We start from the raw sequence: 18,416 nt of genomic DNA, 5'->3' as shown, positions 1-18,416 counted from the left end.
GTCGATGAAAGGCAATGTCTTCTTGGGCGAATTGGGGGCGAGCGAGGACGGGGTATACGGACTGTGCAATTTATTGTGGGGCCGCGCTGGAGTGACAACAACGTTTCATATCAACGTCAACTGTAGGTGTTTTAATCGCCTTCCAACTTTCCCTCGAGTGCATGCATAGCCGCGGTCTGGCACCCACTTCACGTTTCTTCTTCAGCTCTTCAAGCTCCCTCGCCTTGGTCACAAATTTCTTCAGGCACGGCATGGTAATGCCAGGGCGAGTAGCGAGCGAGCACCGATCTCATTCTGTGCCGCGTACGTACCGATGCACTTAGGCGGGGCGAGCGTGATCTAGCGCTCCTCGACCACGTGCCGAAGGCGGAGTCACCGCCCACGGCACTCTATCGCCTCAATCCGTTCGTGAGGGGAGTAGGAAGAAGTGCGGGCTTCAGACGGCACATGTTCGTCATCACTCCACGCAATAGACTAGATGGTAGAAACAGACATATAAAAGTGGCGGCAACTCGCCAACGAAGACATATTCTTGTAGGCATAATTGACAAAGGCGCGTAAACATATACTCCACAACGGATTCTTCGTAGCAGTGTATACTAGCCCGCCAACGAACATTACTGAACTCCATAACGAAATTCTTTCGCCGAACTTTATTGAGATAAGGCCATCAGCTTTCTACACTGTTACAGCTCGTTTGTGCTCACTGTGTTGTTTGCACGAACTAAAGGCAATGCGGAACAGTTACTTTATTGGAAGCACTCTTCAGGGCACATGATGTAACATGAGGTAAGCACTTTCGGTGAGTTTCTTCTGTCGAGCGCGTTATCTTCTGATGAAATGAAAAAAAAATGAAAAAAGTGGGAAGAGGGATGTGTGTTAAAGGCAGGTGAGAACAGAGCGCGAAAGTTTTTTAGGCGCGGAACGCGTGGTCCGCTTCGACGCTGTCGCCGTAGAACCTGTTGCTCTGGACACTGCCGATGACCGTCACGTCCAGGTCGTCGTCCGGCGGTGACGTTGCACCCCGAAAGTCGCCGCACTCCTCGCGGCCCGTCACGGCTTTCGGACGGATACGGGACGAAATCCTGCAAACAAGGATATGAAGTCATCACCGAGTTAAGTCGGTTATTTTTTTATTTGAAGTTCAGACTAGAGATTTCGTACAACAAAAGCTTGCACAGGGGTTTAATTAGTGTCGTATGTCAGTGCGCTGCTTTCTTAACAAGAATAACAAAACATTCTAAGCGATGCGTTACCGCCATTGTGCTCATGTATTAGAAAGGCGGGCGCAGGAAGTCTAAACGAGAGATTGTCACTTGATTTTTAACAGTGCATCCTTCACATGAATTAGAGTGCCTACAGCAGCAGGTAGTATACGGTTGGACGAATTATAATGGGTGCAACGTACATCTCACCAGTGGCGCTGGCTTTCACGGAATGCAACTGGAATCGCACCGGCTTCAAAATATTCTTTTCCGGCTTTTTCGTGCGATAACCACGCCGTAGCAGGTGACTGCAGAATAACTTCGACCACCTGGAGTTCTTTAATGTGCATCCACTGCACGTTATACGAGAGTTTTTGCATTTCGCCCCCTTCGAAAGGCGGCCGCTACGATTTGATCTTGAGACCTCGAGCTTAGCGACGCAACGGTATAGCGCCTAGCAACGGCAAAGCCACTAACAATCACGGCGGGTGAATCGCAACGGCTTATTAGTTGCGTTCCCTGGATGTTTCATTTTTTATTGCACTAGCAATTACATGGACACTCTAGGCGCATTTGTGTCGTCGCCGTCGTCGTGATGTTTCACATAAAGTCCGAAGACGATAACATCGTCGCCGCGCGTCGTATGCTGCATGTGCGAGTGAAAGCGGGTGAGGGTGAGCCGACGATGGCGGCTCAATCTTGTACGCGAAAGGGAGGAAAGCGGGGAGGAAGCGCGCCGTCTTGCGTCGCTCTCAACGCACCTGGGGAGAGGGACGGAGGGGGGACTGCGCTCTACTCCCGTACGCGGCCGCACGGGCCCTATCTTGAAGGCGATCTGCGATGGGTACAGATTGTGCCGAGTGCAGATAGTTTCCTGTGCGCTGTGTTCTCGCCGCTTAGTTCGCGCTGAAACGAGATGCAGCACGAAGGTCACAGCTGGCTCGCTGCTTTTGCCGCGGTATCTCACTCCGGCGTTTTGACGGCAAGCGAGCGCGGCGATGGTGTGAGATGTCTTAACGTTTGCTTGTGCGCGGGGGACACCATGCTTGTTAATTTAGTTAATAAGCGAATGTTTACAAGTTTACACGGCTGACGAAATTACTATCCTTACTTCGTATAGCTGTCTCCTAATCTTCTATCGCAATCGATGCTTCGCCTTTAGGCGAAACTGCGACTTTTTTAATACCATTCAGTATTTTAAAAAAACATCCTTTGTGGCAGATGGCAATTAGCTGTAGTCCTCGAGCTGGATTACTCGAAGCGGCGGACATTAGTCACACCAGAACTCGAAATGCACGACTGACTAATTAATAAAAATCATTATTAACATATGGATTAATTACCTTACGGTACATATTGCTCTTTACGTATTGTAGCTGGTGAGCTTGCAAGGCATATTCGCTTGGAACGACTTCTGAAGATTTCACGGTTTCTGAATATGCGCCATGAAACTTGCTGTAAAAATGCACCGTTGTTACACTTATTATCTTTTTTTTGGCAAAACCGTTTTATTCATTGAAGCACAAAAGTAACTGGAACGCCCATTTCGTCGCACACTGTGGGAAAGAATATCTCGACAAGTGGATACGCCTTGCGAACTCACCGGTAACAAGTGCGTAAAGTAATCAAATAAAAATAATCAGTGATTTTATAAATTAGACGATTATGTATTTTGATTTCTCGTGCGTGTAATGACCGCCTCTTTGAGTAATGCACCTCCATGACTAGAATTTTTCTTTCTGCCAAAGGGGATTTTTTAAGAAATCGTATAAACTAAAAAAAAAACGTTATTTTTCTAGATCCTCCGTTTCCCGCAGGTGAGCTTCGCTGTATTTTATAAATGCACTACATGGCAGAACTTACTATGCATCTAATGTGTTTAGAGGGTAAGCTGCACTGTCGCGCTGTTATTCTGCCATTTTATGCTTACCGTTGGCGTCTTCTTTTCCATTTTTTTATGTGATACAATAACATATTTCACAAGCAGGTTACATGATCGTGCTGACAAGACGGGGGATACGTCTGCGGCTTACTTTTGGCCGCTTTCCTTGAGGGTGTGTCGCACCGGCTCGCCCTCGGAGACGGCCAGTTCCCGCCTGTTCATCTTGAGACATTGCTTCGAGAGCCGCATAGACGTGAACGAGGCACAGGTTAGCAGAAGCGAGATGATGACTAGCGCCACCCAGAAGCCGTTCTGCAATGAGGGTAACGATTAGAGTGGGAATTCAAATATGCCAGTTTCAAAACACTGCAAAGAGCCCAAGTTAGGAATAGAGAGAGAGAGAGAGAGAGAAGCGCGAAGTTGCTGAATGTTTCGCCAACTATTCGCTCAGTTGTAGCTTTACTAGTGGCTCACAAATATTACAGCTGATGCCGTCGACTAGACGCTCTCGGGCAAAGATCGTCAGCGTGTTTGTTGCTTTTTAGCACTAATCGATCAGTTTTCGTCATTCACATTCCGTTAAGTAATGATTAGTTAGGAGCTGCCTAGCGTGTCATTGTTTTCCGGCTTTTTTTTCTTGGAGTGTCGCAGAAGGACAAGTGCAAAACGCAGGAAAAGTATTTACCGCGTTTGACAGGATGACGTTGCACAAAAGCGACACCCCGGAGTCGTAGGCCTGTTTCAGCTCATCGCAGTGTCCAAGAGCAGCGATCGCCTGTGCAGTTTAATATAGAACAATGAGCCGAGAGCAGTCAGGCGTCATAATGAAGCAGCTATTTCGCAACTCATTCTGCGCCGTCATTATATAGGTGGTCATACGTACAGTCTCCGGACCTCCACAAAATAAGTGGAGGTCCAGTTTGTCAGTTATTTCAACATATATGCGTTACCTCTTGAACATTCGTATTCGTGAAACCGCGGATGCGATTTTGGTTGGAAACATGCGACACAAAGGGGCAGCATGCCATAACGCACGAACAAAATACACATTTGTAGATAAAGCAGATAACTTCGACCTGAGTTCGATGCAGTACAGAAAGAGATTTCGGAAGGATAACATTGAACGGAACTCACATTGGTCCTGACGCCAGAAAATGCCGCTTCGAGTCTCAGAACCTTATTTCTCACAATGTTCCGGTAGCTCTGCAATGAAAGACAAATCCCTTAGCTCTCCATTTCTATAAACGTAACGATCTGTGTCAAAAGGCCGCTACCTTGTTGTCGACCGCAGTTGTTACTGCAGAACACATATGTAGCCTGCCTTCTGTGGCACTACCGGTCAAACCAATGTACGTAGATGGATTGAGAAGCACATTTGTGCGTGCTCCGTACAAGCCATAAAAACAGTTCGCGCTATAATAGGCACACTATAACGGTCCAACGATAGATTACTTGGGCGTGACACGAAGAACGCCATATTAGATAACCTGCTTGCGTAGCTCTTCCGGAGACAAGCGGATCAGATTGTAAGGTGCCACTTTATTTCTTCTTTTTCTTTCTTTCAGATGACAGCCACGACGACGTCAGCGCAAGCCATCTGCGGTCGAGGTTATGCTCGGTGTATACACTTCGTCACAGAGTATAAGTATACGAGCGATCGAGAGGCTACTAACCTTTTCGATGACCTCAGACATCTTCGCAGCCAAGGCGTCACCACCGGTGGCAAGACTGAACGTGATGTAGTCGATAAACTTCTGCGTGGACAAGCAAGCGTGCGGGTGCGCAAAACTTTACGTCCCACCGCGCTCAAAGGAAAATACCCTTGTGCTTCGCACAGGTGTGGTGAGAAGCTGCTACGCATATTAGTTGGGCACTTAACGAAAAATAAGTTTTAGTTCGTGCCTCAAACGCGCGCACAGTCAGGAACAGTTCTGCAGGAGATGCACGCAGTACAGCTTACATGGCACAGATAGGAGTGCACATGAAATGAACCAACTGGACGAAGGTAACATAAAGCTTTTCCTCCTCCCGCACCACACGTACCATCCACCTTCGGGCAGTCGTCACGAGCATGCATCACTACGGGCTGAGATAAAAGCTTTTCAGCTAAGGGAATCATGTGCATACCTATAAAACAAGCCCTTTAACCGGAGAAGGGAACTTATAACAAAGTAGAAAGATGCAGTAAATGCATCACTGAAAGTGGGGTCACCCTAACCGCGTCCTATTCGAAGCGGGGCAAGGATAAATGTTGCATATAGAGCCGAACGTAGGGGAGAGCCAGCGAAATAAGTTCTGAGATGGAAAGAAGATTCAGCGTCTATTCCAAGTTTTGTTTATATGAAGCGAAAAAACTAGTTATTTAGTAAACTTGCCTTTGCGTTTCGGTACTATTCCACGTGATTCCAACATCACACCCGGGACAAGCATCCGCCCGAAGACGGCGTCATCAGTGCGCTTTAGCTTGGCTGCGGCTCCTTAGCCAACACATTAAGTCCATTGCAGTTGGACCGAGGAAATATACGAGCCGTAAATGACCTTGCGTTCTATAGGAGGGGTGCGATTTTCTAACGGCTCGGAAACCAAGCCGTTCGCTTGCCTTCGAGTGACTGACCAAAGTCGCGTTTTCTTCAAAAAGTGCTATTCTCACCAAATACGCGAGGAAAAGCGAACGGTTCGTGTTCCTAACCTTTGTACGATAGCAGGTAGACTATTTCTAGTATACACTCTATCGTGGGTGCTGCTACCTCACTTATGGCAGTGCTTCGCTTTACAAAAGGATAGACAGTTGGGCGAGTTGGTACGGTAGCATGATTTTGGCTTCAAGCGCGAAGTGATACACGGACACAGAAAGGAGCAGACAGGACGAGCGCTCGTCCTGTCTGCTCCTTTCTGTGTCCGTGTATCACTTCGCGCTTGAAGCCAAAATCATGCTTCGCTTTACCGCCTGCCTCTCGAGAGGCTTTGGAGGTTGCATTACTCCACCCGAGAAAGTGAACAGCTGATTCGACGTCACAGGACAGCCATTCCGGAACTATAGGGGTCAGGAGAGGCCAAAGGGGGACAAAACACCGCCCCACACGCAAGTCATGGGACAGCGCACCAACGGAGGTAAAAGCACGAAATGTGCCGCGCTAATCGGGATATTAGATGTCCCGATTAGTGCCACCCGATGGATCGGTCCATTTCGTCTGCTGCTGAAGTTCTGATTCGCTGAGCTGGAGTACGGGCCAATCAGCACTTCAGAAATAGACGAAACGGGCGTAAGTCCACTATAGGTGGACACTTACAGAATACCCACCCCTCACTACCCCCCTCCCCCCCTCGATCACCTTATTATATACGCAGTTTGTCGTTGCGTTCATAGCTGGTACGTTGCCACAGCTTGCCACCGTTATTGTTGCAGCACCAGTCAGTACTCCAGCGACATTAAGAGAAAAAAAAAAGAAAGCGTTTTTACAAGTAAAACAGTAATGCGTATAAGATTGCTTACGGTTATACTTGTTTCGGGTATCTGGGGAAAGAAAATGGGTCTGAGACACACAGAAATGCGAGAACAGCGGGTGGGCTTCTATCACAGACAGCGTGCTCACGATGTTTATGCGTTGCCTCTCTTCGTCCACGTAAGCCTTGAAGTCAGTCACGTACTGCATGAAAGTGTTCAAGTCCGCGTCCTTGTGACGGTACGCTGTTGCTGACGGCCCGCTAAGCAGCTTTCTCCTTACTCGTCCGATATCCTGGAATTTTCAAAGAAGCGCGCTGTTATGCTGGTTCTCAAAGCCCCATAAGATATTTCCTGTCACGTAATTGATACCGACTGGACGTTTTCCCCTGGACCTTTGATTCGAATATAAAACTCGGACTTGTGTCGCGTCGAAATAATACGCTGCCGTGCCATGAAACCAATATGCATCACAGTGATAAATCAAGAGAAAGTAATTATAAAATTATCTGCACTGTGTGTACGTGTATGTGTTTGTGTGTGTATGGGGGGGGGGGAAGAGAGAGAGAGCCCGACCTCGAAAATGCGGCATTGGTGCGAAAGCTATAGTTTGCGTCAGCACTGGGTGGCTTAGGCGGCACAACTGTGCTCCTCGCCAGTGTATGTGTAAACAGCGCCTTTCGGTGCGGCGCCGTTTCTGTTAAAGTGAGCTTAGATCCGTTGCACGTGCAAGACATTTCAAAGTTACGTCAAGCTCTTATAGAACGTGCGCACCAGAAAGCAAATTTGACACTCTGATCACGTGCTCTCGCGATGCACGTGAGCTCGTTCTTCTATCGCTGAAAACGCATATAACTATTATGACGCCATTTGCGGAAGTGTCCGTCCAGGACATGTAAAGAAAAGACACACAGTGTTAGGGGATAAATATTTCTTTTGGTGTGTGCTTCATTCAGGTGTTCACACGACATGCCGATGGCTGCGATTTCACCAGCCGTGGGATTTAAATTTGACTTACTATTAGTTCAAGGGGCTCTATGTCGGTCCTGATGGCCTTCTCGAGGGCGCTTGCACATTTTCTGAAAGCAAGAAAGGTTGTCCATTGATCCCACACGTCCTCATTCACGCGGAAGTGCGAGAGCAGTGTACATTCGACTGACGGGCAAATAGAGACTAGAGAGAATAGTTCACCTATACATTTGGAGATGACGCTCCTGAAATTTCAAACAGGGCAATCTTGTCATGAGTGGAAGATTGGTGTGAGAGAAAACCAAAGAAAAGGAAACGAAAGACTGGCAGTGGTGACACGCTTAAGTTTCTGCACTTTGACGTCACTAACTTTGGCGAAGACTCAAAGACTGTCGCTCATTCTTGATAAAAAGGATTAGAAAGCGCCGATTTCTTAAAGCTTTACGTGCACGAAAGACGCACCACAATCATGTGCAAAATAGCATATAACGATTGTGAAGTCCCGAACGCCGTGCGGTATATGCGCGAAATGCAAAGTCCGGTAGCTTTTTTTTTTTTTGATAATAATCGATCTTCCAACCAGCACATGCAAGGAGCGTATTGAACGTATCTGTCAGTCTATACTGAATTAGTGTGCCATTTAAGTGTTGTTCTCTAACACAGATGGTGTAACACTTCCCCCCTCCCCATATAACGTAAAACTATTGCAATCCGTTTTTATTCCAATCTTCTGACGTCAAATTTACGTAATTGCCGACGCAGGCACCGGGCAGTGACCTGCAGCGTTGTGTTATTAGCCCAACCAAACGCTCTCCTCGTTTGTAGGAGGTCACTTTTGTTTGCTTTAAAAACCAACAACATTGCCTGCATTTAACGGTTTTTCTTATCTAATTGGCTGACAAGAGGCGAGGAGCACGCTCAAGTGGTGAGGTTTTCAATGGGGCCGAGCCAGCGCAATGAAAATAGATAACCGGAAGAGGATGGTGGTGCCAGCGTCTGTCATTGGTCCGCTACTCCTTACTTATATAGCTCTCGGTCGCTGGTCGAAAATCACGGCGGCGGGCAACGGAAGGTTAAGAATGCCGTTAAAACGGATCCTCAGAACGGAAGAGTTGGCAGAGAGACGTCGTGTATGTGGCGTAAGAGCTCGATAACGTTATGCTGCCACTCAAAACGTTTTATTAACGCAAATCCATGCTCTCTGGGCAGGTGAGAGTAATGTAATGGTTGGGGTCGGGCATGAAATAGATGGTAGCTGGCCCATGCCGTCGTCCAACTCGTCCACGCTGAGGACGTTGTTGAAAGGAGGGACTTGTTCTCATCGAGAACGAGGAACATGGGATTTATTTACAGTATATACATGAGAACGTTACAGTTCATCCGTCTAGCATAACTGAAAGAGACTGCACACTCAGCAGCCGCGCCACGGCTGCTTATAAACACTCTGTCCTCCTTAGATCCCTATGTGAAGGAAAATGGCCCTTCAACCGTCGACCAATTCCGAGCGTCCAAAGTCATCGTAGCCGACCCGCCTTTGAGGGGGAGGGTTTACACAATCACATCCGCACAGGTTTCACTGACCACACCAAGGTGAGGGCGTTTTCGCAGACACGGGTCTTGCCCTGAGCAGGAGCCTCTTAGTCCCAGAGTTGACCCCGCAGAAAGTGGCCGCCCTCTCTTTCCATTGACTGACGACTTCTTATAAGACCCGTGAGACGGCGCCGCAAAACACCTCCTTCCAGGAGTTTCGCCGCTCTAAACAAACCGTGACGGTGACGGCGAATCCACTGACAATACTTGGTCCGCTAACTGCGTCTAGACATGCCGGCGCCGTTCGCTTGGGGACGCGGCGTATTGTCGTCCCTACAAAGCGAGTCGCCCCAGCAGACATTCCGGCGCCAACGGGTTGTTGACGAGGGGCATTCTTGTTTTCACAAAGCGAGTCATTGCAGCGGGCCGGGCAGAGTCTTTGGCTATTCAGAAAGATATCCTTTTTTGTTCGGCATATTAATGCACCTTTAACGTGTACACGTCGCTTTGATGCGGTGAGTTTTCGCCATTTTGTGACGTCGCGTGACAGATAGGTGAAGTGGGTGCAGACCGAAATCTTTTTACCAATAGCAGATGCATAATAGCAAAGAAGCGTCGAATCAAAAAGAATAATTTTTCTTTTGTGCCACCTAACCATGCATAATCGTTGGGCACATATCATATCTTATAGGACCTTTTCGCGGTTTCTGGGACGTCGCTTGACAGACAGGTGAAGTGCGGGTGGTCCGAAACTTTTTTCAGCAATCGTGAAGCGCCGATGGCAGAATTGGAATAGAGAAGATTAGAATAGCTTTACGTTGTAAGCGCCCCTCTATAATTCAAACGCTATGCGCCTTAAAAACAAAGAAAAAGAAAGGGGCTTGCTTCTTACGCGAAGCTGGACGGATAAGTGAGGTAGTCCAGAATGTGAGCAGTGTACTTGCGGTTCAGTTCAGCGGCAAAGCGTATCTGCAAGGTGAGAAAAAAAAAAACTCTCTAATGAACTGATTTTTTGAGCACGCGCACACGTACGCTAAAACTGTATAATTAGAATAATAATAATAATAATAATAATAATAATAATAATAATAATAATAATAATAATAATAATAATAATAATAATAATAATAATAATAATAATAATAATAAAGACCGACGCTTATGAAGTTGTGTTTCTCGCAGCAACAGCCTACATTTTTGCCAAACGCATTGATCCCCCTATGATTGTGGTTTTGATTCCGTCGCTGTCCTTTCTCTACCTCTCACAACCGCGTGCACATACACACTCAAACACGTACGCACATGCACTGAAATATGCTTATGAATCCCACGTACGTGCGACCACGTTAAAGGTTTCACTATTAGTTGATATTTAACATTTATTTAGCTATACGGTAAAATGCAACGCGCATATATGTTTACTTGAACAGCAGTGCACTTTGCCGAAGATTCCGAGGACGTATTTCTATAAATTGGTGCCAAGCGCAGGTCATCTAGCAAATCGGTGGCCTTTATGGTCTGTATAAATTAACGTCAATATTGAAATTACAAGGTGTCCCCTAAAGTTCGGAATCAAAAAAAGGTAATTAGTGGATTGTAGTTATCAGTTAACCAATTGGTAATTAACGCAAGAATCCCAGAACATCTGCTGCCCCGAATAACGTGTCGGAAAAAGAAAATCATCCCTCAAGTCTCTGTTGCTCTGAGTTTTGTAATCATTTAAGCCTTCCGTGGAGCATCCGGTATATAGGTGACTATTGCAGCTTGCATGTGGTTTTTTTTCTTTTGTCCAGTACGCCACAATGGAAACTTTGTGGGCATCGGTTTGTAGACAGCGAAAAAGTCTATAGCATGCCAGGCAGTCTGAAAGACGTTTATAGACGGCCTGTGGGTAGCGGAGCAAGTCTAATGTTTGCAAGAGAGAAGCCGGGCGTACGTGGTCGACGAGGCTGGGATTTCTCCTCGAGTAGGGGTTGCAGATGAAGGCCTGGGCAGCCACGCTCATGTTCATGATGTTCCGGCCAATCACGAGCAGCACGGCCGACGCAGGAAGTGCGCCGTAGGCTGTACTGAAAAGGGCCCCGATAGTGACGGTAAGCAAATAACTCGATCTCGATGTGCATTGATAGAGGCGAGGATGGGGAGTTAAAAATGGACGGGAAATTATAGTAGAACAGTCCCAGTCGAGCAATTACAACCTTAGGAATCATATACAATTTTGCTATAGATATCAAAAAGCTTTAAATATGCGAAATTGAAGAATAATATGATGTCAGACAAGAACACGATGTCAGGCAACACGAAGCGTATTCCTCCTACACTGCACTGAATAAACTCGGGCACACGAATTTAAATAGACGAGCTTTCTTTTTCTCTTTAGTTTTCATTTATTATATTTTTGCTGCAGCCAGAAATGGAACTGGCGACATCATGCTCAACTGCATGAAGCTATAGCTACTAAGTCACAGAAGAGGTTCAAGTAATCTAAAGCTTGTGGGGAAGTAACTGCCAAAAGTAAACCTCTGACATTGTAACTGTATCTGCCGCGGTATCCGCGGCAGGGACCTGCTCTGTACTCTTGTAGTAATCAATTGTACATTTCTCCTAGGCGGTCAACCACATGGACGCAAGCATTGCGAACACCTTAAATGTCAACGCAACCTTTTCTGTGCGAATCCAACTTGAGCATCGAATGCGAATGGCTATAGTTTTGGTACGACGATGCAGCTTTTTGAGTATTTGACAATCAGCCCTAGGTGTAACCACATAATCTCCGGCAGTCCCGTAGCTGCCGAGGCACGTAACAGCCACATATGCGGCGAAATGTCCAATGACCGGAGACTTGCCTTCACGAGTCTCTGATGGAGCCGGGCCTGCGGTCAGGCCGAGTACCACAGCATCTGTAGAACTTTCGACGGCGCGGTGGCCCTGTCTATTACGACGCACAGTGTACTTCTCACCCTCGTGAAATGCGGAGCGTTAAAAGCACAAGAGCATGCGCTGCTAGAGCTCAGTGACTGATCTTGCTACCCGTGGAGTGCCTTTGAAACTTCGACAAGGATATTATGCGAGTTTCGTAATGGCTTCATCACAAGACAAATTTGTAATGCAGTGAAGTATACACACTGCATTAAAAACATTCGTTTTGAAAGTATTAAATTTAAACAACGTGTCATTATTCAATAAACTTTGGCAGCTCCAAGGCACCCAAAGAGCAGCAGGGGATCAAATCAGCAAAGATTTTTTGCAATATACATCTGCATTGCGGTGAAGCTTACGAAAGCACATCTGCCGCATTATGGAACGCTTTTAAGATCGTCGCCAAAACTTCAGAGACTGTACCTGGTCGATCCGAATGAGTTCTGAGGAAATCCGCAAGAAGAGGAAACGAGGAGGAGGGAGTGAGGAGGAGGGAATGAGGAGACAAGGGCAAAGTGGGGGGATGGGGGTAAGAGTGTATGTCCCCAAAAAGCAAATATGCCATCCACTTGAGTGTAGCATGCGGCCGTGCGGGTTTCCCTTGCAGCTGGATCGTACATTTGGATTGAATTAAATTAAATTGACAGCATATCTGCCTCACGTAATTCCGGACCTCTACCAACCGTCATGTGACACAGAACAAAGAAATAAACATCAAGTTACGTACATCAGTGATGATCACATAATTGCAATGGAGCAACTATAAGAAGAAAAAAATTTTGCTCAGGTGAAATAAATAAATACTACACTTGAATACACTGCTAATTTAGGTGTCCTATATAACAGAAAATATAGTTCCCTATTTTAAAAGAAACACTTGTGCTGTCTGTACCCATCGTACGAAAGGAAAAATAAACGATAACTTCTTCAGAAACACTGCGATTATATGTTGTGCAAGCAGTGATCCGTGCTCACATTCTAATGCGAACGGTAATAAATGCGATGGTAACCTTTCCAGTCTACCTTTGTGAGTATAACGTAATGTAAGATGATGCGCTATAGGAAGACATGTAATAAAAATCTTATTTAGTGCAAGCGAACCGCGGCCACCCCCAAATATGCCGCGCATCGATGCTCGCGTACGCACAAGAGGATAGCCAGGCCGGCGAAGTTCGAGAACTTGTTCTTCTCGGCGGGCATCGTCTCCGGGCTTCGCATCGAGATGCCGAGCGCGATGGTGACCACCAGTGACAACACGAACACGACCACGACCAGGGACGTCACGAAGGTGACCAGCCTCCTGGGAAAGTAAGCCCTCAGATGCGTTATTTGGTAAACGTGAATGAATGACGAAAGCAGCGCTCTTCATTGATTGATTGATTGATTTATTGATTGATTGATTGATTGATTGATTGATTGATTGATTGATTGATTGATTGATTGATTGATTGACTGACTGACAACTTTGGGACTATGATAGTCGAAAACGACCTGCGCTTAGCATATGTGGAAGACTACATAGACTAGTTTTATCCACCTGGACTTATGTAAGGTGCACCTAAATGCAAGTACACGAGCGCTTTCGCTCCCGTCGACATGGGACCGCCGCAACCGGGAGTCGCACCCACCACCTCGGGCTCATCCGCACTCCATAATAATAATAATAATAATATTTGGGGTTTTACGTGCCAAAACCACTTTCTGATTATGAGGCACGCCGTAGTGGAGGACTCCGGAAATTTTGACCACCTGGGGTTCTTTAACGTGCACCTAAATCTAAGCACACGGGTGTTTTCGCATTTCGCCCCCATCGAAATGCGGCCGCCGTGGCCGGGATTCGATCCCGCGACCTCGTGCTCAGCAGCCCAACACCATAGCCACTGAGCAACCACGGCGGGTATCCGCACTCCATAGTCGTACGCAGCGCTGGCTTTTATCGCATTAAGACACCGCGTGACTCGAAGAACGGCCAAAAGCGAAGCTTGTTAGCAAGCGGTCTCTGGGTATATGTGGGCCAATAAGATATTTCCCGTCATATATGATTCTGGGCGGTGACAGCCTAATTGCGCGCAATGAGCGCTCTGTTTCGATGTCAGCCGTAATCGGCACGCGACATCTGACACGAAGAGTTAACGCATACTACAGCGCAAACAGCAAGCTAGGAAGTCCTGGCTAGGCCCCCTGATGCATATAAGCTTCCGGGCTCATTTTACGGGTATGGCTCGTGAATAGAGTCCGATTAAAGATGCGACAGGTGCGTGGTGTCCGAAACGAGTGGCATCGACTGGGAGAAGTTCGCCGTACGTGCGTATACAGCAAAGTGATCGCAGTTTTGTTTCGGCAACAGCTCGCGCGGGCTTCTAAAATTTCGGAGCTTAATTAAGGGTGACTTGAACTGTGTACTTGTGATAACAGCACGGCCTCAGCGAAAGCTACACGGCGACGATGTTTTTTGTTATGGATTTTATATCTTCAACCACGTCGCGACTTTGCATAGCGGTTGTTATTAGACGGACGCTATTTGAGCGTATACGTGTTGTCACTCCACTATCATCGTTCACATATGCTATACCGACACAATGTGTCGAAAGGACGACAGATAGCTGAACCAGTTGAGATTCATGTTCGAAAAAGGTTAGGCGTGCAGACGTGGACACAGGAGGAGGTAAACGAAAAGTGGTCGTCGCACTCGCGTCTTGGCTCATCGACCTAACGCAGTCAACAGGGCGGCCTTCACTGCGCAGACACTGCCGAACGCGGACAGCCCAGGTCGGTGGGGTTCGTGGCGATATTCTGGGAACGCAATTCTGAGAAGCACCGGTGACTAGCGTGTTCGATATACTACAGTATCAAGGCGGTGCACGCCGGCGATAGCACTCACAGCCGCCGCCTGCCCGCCTGGAAGGGGTCCGTCCGCATTCCCAAGAAGCCCGGGTAGGCGATCTCGTGCGTGACAAGCACGTCCTTGGCCTGCGAGAGACGAGCAAGTGGGCCACGCCTCACTTAAGCCTCGCGCCGGCAGAAAATGCTTTACACATCGAGCCTCCTTTACATCTTCGTTGCTGAGGTCGGCAATCTTTCGGAAACGGAGCTCGTCGGACGCCCATCGAAGAATAATTTTCATGGCATGAACGCAAGGGAAGAACTTGCTCAGGACGAATTGGTGGGATAGTTGGTTATACATGTATATTTGATCACAGCATGGTGTCATTAGTCTGTCTATCGGCGCTTTGTGGCGTCTTTACTCTGTCAGTCATTATCGATTGATTGTGTGCTGTGATCATATAGACAAGGAAAGAAGACACATGGTGTGTCATTGTTGTTTCCTGATAAGTTTGCTGACATATTGAATGAGGAGGCCGAGTAGCTGAAAAGGAGTGTCGAGCGCTGGACGACGAGCAAGGGGGGTCAGGTGTGGAAGAAAACTAGGCTGACGCATAGAAATATTGAATTACAAGTGTAATGACATGTTTATTTCATCGCGCTAACACAGTACTATGGGCATTTCAATTCCATAAGATGAGGTCTGTTTGATAAAGTGAATGGATAGGTAGTCGTTGGGATGATCGAGGGGGGGAGGGGAGATATCTCTGAGGTCTGCTGTGGGCGTCACATCGCATTGCATCGCCGGCCGCCTGTAACGCACCTACGCTTTCATAAATGCATGTGGAGTCTTGTAGCGTCCAATTATTTTGGGAGTCCACGTTAAGAGACGTGATAAAATCAAGACGGAACACACTCTAGACTCTCTGTCAGTGACAGGGACGCTTTACAGGCTCTTCTTTCATAAGATTAACTTATAAAGTTATGTCCTGTCACGTCTTTATTGTTCAAGTATAGTGGTTGTTGCTGGAGATTGGAGCTTATTTCAACACTTCACAATTTGTCCCAGATTTTATTCTAAAACGTGGACAATCAAACGTTTGCAACTGATCATCTCGCTCGGCGCTCCACGAGGACAAAGTTTGCCACTTCTTTATGGGACATAGATCAGCTCTTTCCTATATTGGTATTAGGAAAAAAAATGTTACCCTATCGAAAATTATATTTCTTTAACAATTATTAGAAATATCTTCTAACACGTGAGACATTTCTCCTCCACTTTTGCAATGTCGTGCAACATATATGCCTCGCTTGTAAATGGGGGTCTTCTGCTAGGCAATACTGCAAGGAACGTGAATATCAAGTCATGTAAAGAAAAAGAAAGAAAGAAAGAAAGAAAGAAAGAAAGAAAGAAAGAAAGAAAGAAAGAAAGAAAGAAAGAAAGAAAGAAAGAAGTGGGGGGTAAGAAAAGAAGTAAGGTTCCAGTTTACCGTCGTTATCTTTTTGCGGACGTTGTCTTGCACCGCCTCTGCTATCTTCTGTATCTTGATCACTTGTTCCACAGCGTCTGCGTTTTAACCACGGTATACGTCAGTGCTTTAAGTCGAGAAAGTAGCAGCTGATATCAGACAGTTTGTTCAAACTGGGAGGTCATGGGTTTTTTATGAAATTAGGTGCAGTGCGTGCATCCGAATAAAACGCACGCGTTACATGTAAAATGCACAATGGCGGCTTCGTGGAATTGAACGTTCGCCTCGGCCACTGGAGGTCGTGTGTACGTTCGAGTGTCGCTGACACCCTGTTAGTGACCAGCAAAGACAAGGACAGGCGTGCTTCGGCTGGTCGCCTGGACTTCTTCGCGGATTACTCACTTCTGGAAGCAATATGCATCAGCAAACTATACCCGTCGAACCGCGAGAGCACAAGCAACCTCGGAAAATTTGTGTTGCGTTCTCGGAAGTGCTTTTTCGTATAGCAGGGGCGGCACACCGAATTCACGGCATAAGTAGGGATGACGGCACCTGGGGAAGTGCTTCCGCCTTTATATAAGCGTTGAGGTTATGCGAGGAGCAGACCAGGAGGCCGGCCTTGTACCTTCCATAATAAACCGAGACACTGACTGCCATAGTACATCGAGAGATTGACTACTCCACAAAGGCTAATTGTTCACCCGAAAACTGGGGTCACACCCGATACATTGGTGTCTGAGCAGAAAAAGCAACTAAATCGAGTAAAGAATGCGTGGCGTTCGAGAACGTTTTGTTTAGTGCACATCAAGAACATGCACCAAGATATATCTTGGCAAAAAGGAAAAAAAAATTTGTTGAAGGTGGGCCTGAAGTTTGGTTGCAGAGGTGTGTTTTTTGTGAGGGTGGGCGATGTCCCGGCGTACTTAATTCAGCTGTTATTTTGCAGGAAAGTGTGTGCCAGTGAGCTCTCCGGGCTGGGCAATCCAGAAGTACATATAAGGGTCATGCTGCCTTTTCGTACGAAAAGCACCTAGCCGTGAGGCAAATGTGTGTTACCGAGGCATGGCAGTACCAATACTATCTAACGACTCGTGATATTACCACGTAAAATAATGGAAGACACCAGATGCCATGACACAGCAATGCCATGGGTCGGGCAACTTCTGCGCATTCATCACAAGAACCCCCTGTGGTCGCCTTACAAAAATTTAATCAGGCAGTCTGCATACTGTCTATAAACGCTCTGTGGACCACTTCACCTTCTTGTCTAGACTTCACGTTTTGTATATTAAAAGTCTATGTACACTATCTATAAACATAGTGTGACCCCAGTGTGACCCCAGTCTACACACTATCGTCCGTTGTGGTCCTTACACTTCCCAGCAGGTTGTTTGTAGGACATTTTATAGACATCAGGCGACAGCAAGTGTAAGACAAAAGGTCTACAGGCCGTTTATAGACAATCTCTATATCCCTCCCCCCTCCCTCTCCCGTTACAAAAAAGCTTCTGTAAAGTTTCGACAGGATGTAAAAAAAAGTACGTTTTGCTAAGGATGACTAAGTTACGCCCCAAGGCCACTCAGGACCGATTTCCAAGATCGGCTCACACCTGAGTTCCTTAGCAATCTTCAAGGCTCAGTATATATTATGTAAAATCTGGGCTTAATGGCGACTTTCTCATCCTGTAGGAGTTCCGTAGTGGTATTGAAGGAAGAAAAGTATGGAGAAAAAGGTTCACCTCGTCTGGCTTCAGATTTGAGGCTGCCAAAGCGGCTAACCAGCTGCGCCCACAACTCCTGGATCTGGAAAAATATGTAGCCGCTTGTCGTCACGACAGATTGAAGTAGTGTATTGCCTCGTGTATTAGGCAATGACTACAACTTAGTTTATCTTTTTTATTGACCAACTTTGTTGATGCCAGCTTTAATAAAACTACGAAAGTCATCTTTTTAAAGAGAAAGAAAGTTAAACGGAATGACACCCACCTCATGGTCAGTCTTGTTCGCAGAATCGATGAGGTTGTTGAGACTTGCAGCCACTTCTTCCTAAGTTAAATACAGTGAGGAGGGACTGCCTTAGCATCACCTGCTCAAACTGCATGTATAATGTTAACGCTTTTGCGCCGCTGCCAAGAGGGTCACCTACGCACTATGAGTGGTGGCTTCCGGCCGGGCTAT

General features: G+C 46.8%; 1 protein-coding gene across 1 annotated transcript; it reads right to left on the bottom strand.

Annotated features, from left to right (window-relative positions):
• Nucleotides 1-731: 731 nt before the first annotated feature.
• Nucleotides 732-18,284, bottom strand: LOC135898094 (uncharacterized). The gene is made up of 15 exons (XM_065426835.2): nucleotides 18,225-18,284; nucleotides 17,978-18,041; nucleotides 16,261-16,337; nucleotides 14,829-14,917; nucleotides 13,095-13,247; nucleotides 10,965-11,097; nucleotides 9,921-9,997; nucleotides 7,548-7,608; nucleotides 6,681-6,824; nucleotides 6,581-6,601; nucleotides 4,761-4,841; nucleotides 4,222-4,290; nucleotides 3,773-3,862; nucleotides 3,239-3,399; nucleotides 732-1,085 (listed from the first exon to the last, which is right to left on the bottom strand). The coding sequence occupies exons 4-15, from the start codon at nucleotides 14,864-14,866 to the stop codon at nucleotides 914-916; spliced, it is 1,200 nt and encodes a 399-aa protein (XP_065282907.2). The 5' UTR covers nucleotides 14,867-14,917; nucleotides 16,261-16,337; nucleotides 17,978-18,041; nucleotides 18,225-18,284; the 3' UTR covers nucleotides 732-913.
• Nucleotides 18,285-18,416: the final 132 nt, after the last annotated feature.

The sequence above is a fragment of the Dermacentor albipictus genome, chromosome 3 (assembly GCF_038994185.2).
Source record: "Dermacentor albipictus isolate Rhodes 1998 colony chromosome 3, USDA_Dalb.pri_finalv2, whole genome shotgun sequence".
Taxonomy (NCBI): Eukaryota; Metazoa; Arthropoda; class Arachnida; order Ixodida; family Ixodidae; genus Dermacentor; species Dermacentor albipictus.
The sequence above is the reverse complement of the archived record's forward strand: the minus strand, read 5'-3'. Positions and strand labels throughout refer to the sequence as shown.

Coding starts and splice junctions, on each gene's coding strand:
- LOC135898094 (XM_065426835.2), bottom strand. CDS start 14,866: ATGCGGACGGACCCCTTCCAGGCGGGCAGGCGGCGGCT. Junction 9,998..10,964: donor ATCCCAGCCTCGTCGACCAC/GTACGCCCGGCT, acceptor CTCACCTTGCAG/ATACGCTTTGCCGCTGAACT. Junction 3,863..4,221: donor TTTCTGGCGTCAGGACCAAT/GTGAGTTCCGTT, acceptor TAAACTGCACAG/GCGATCGCTGCTCTTGGACA.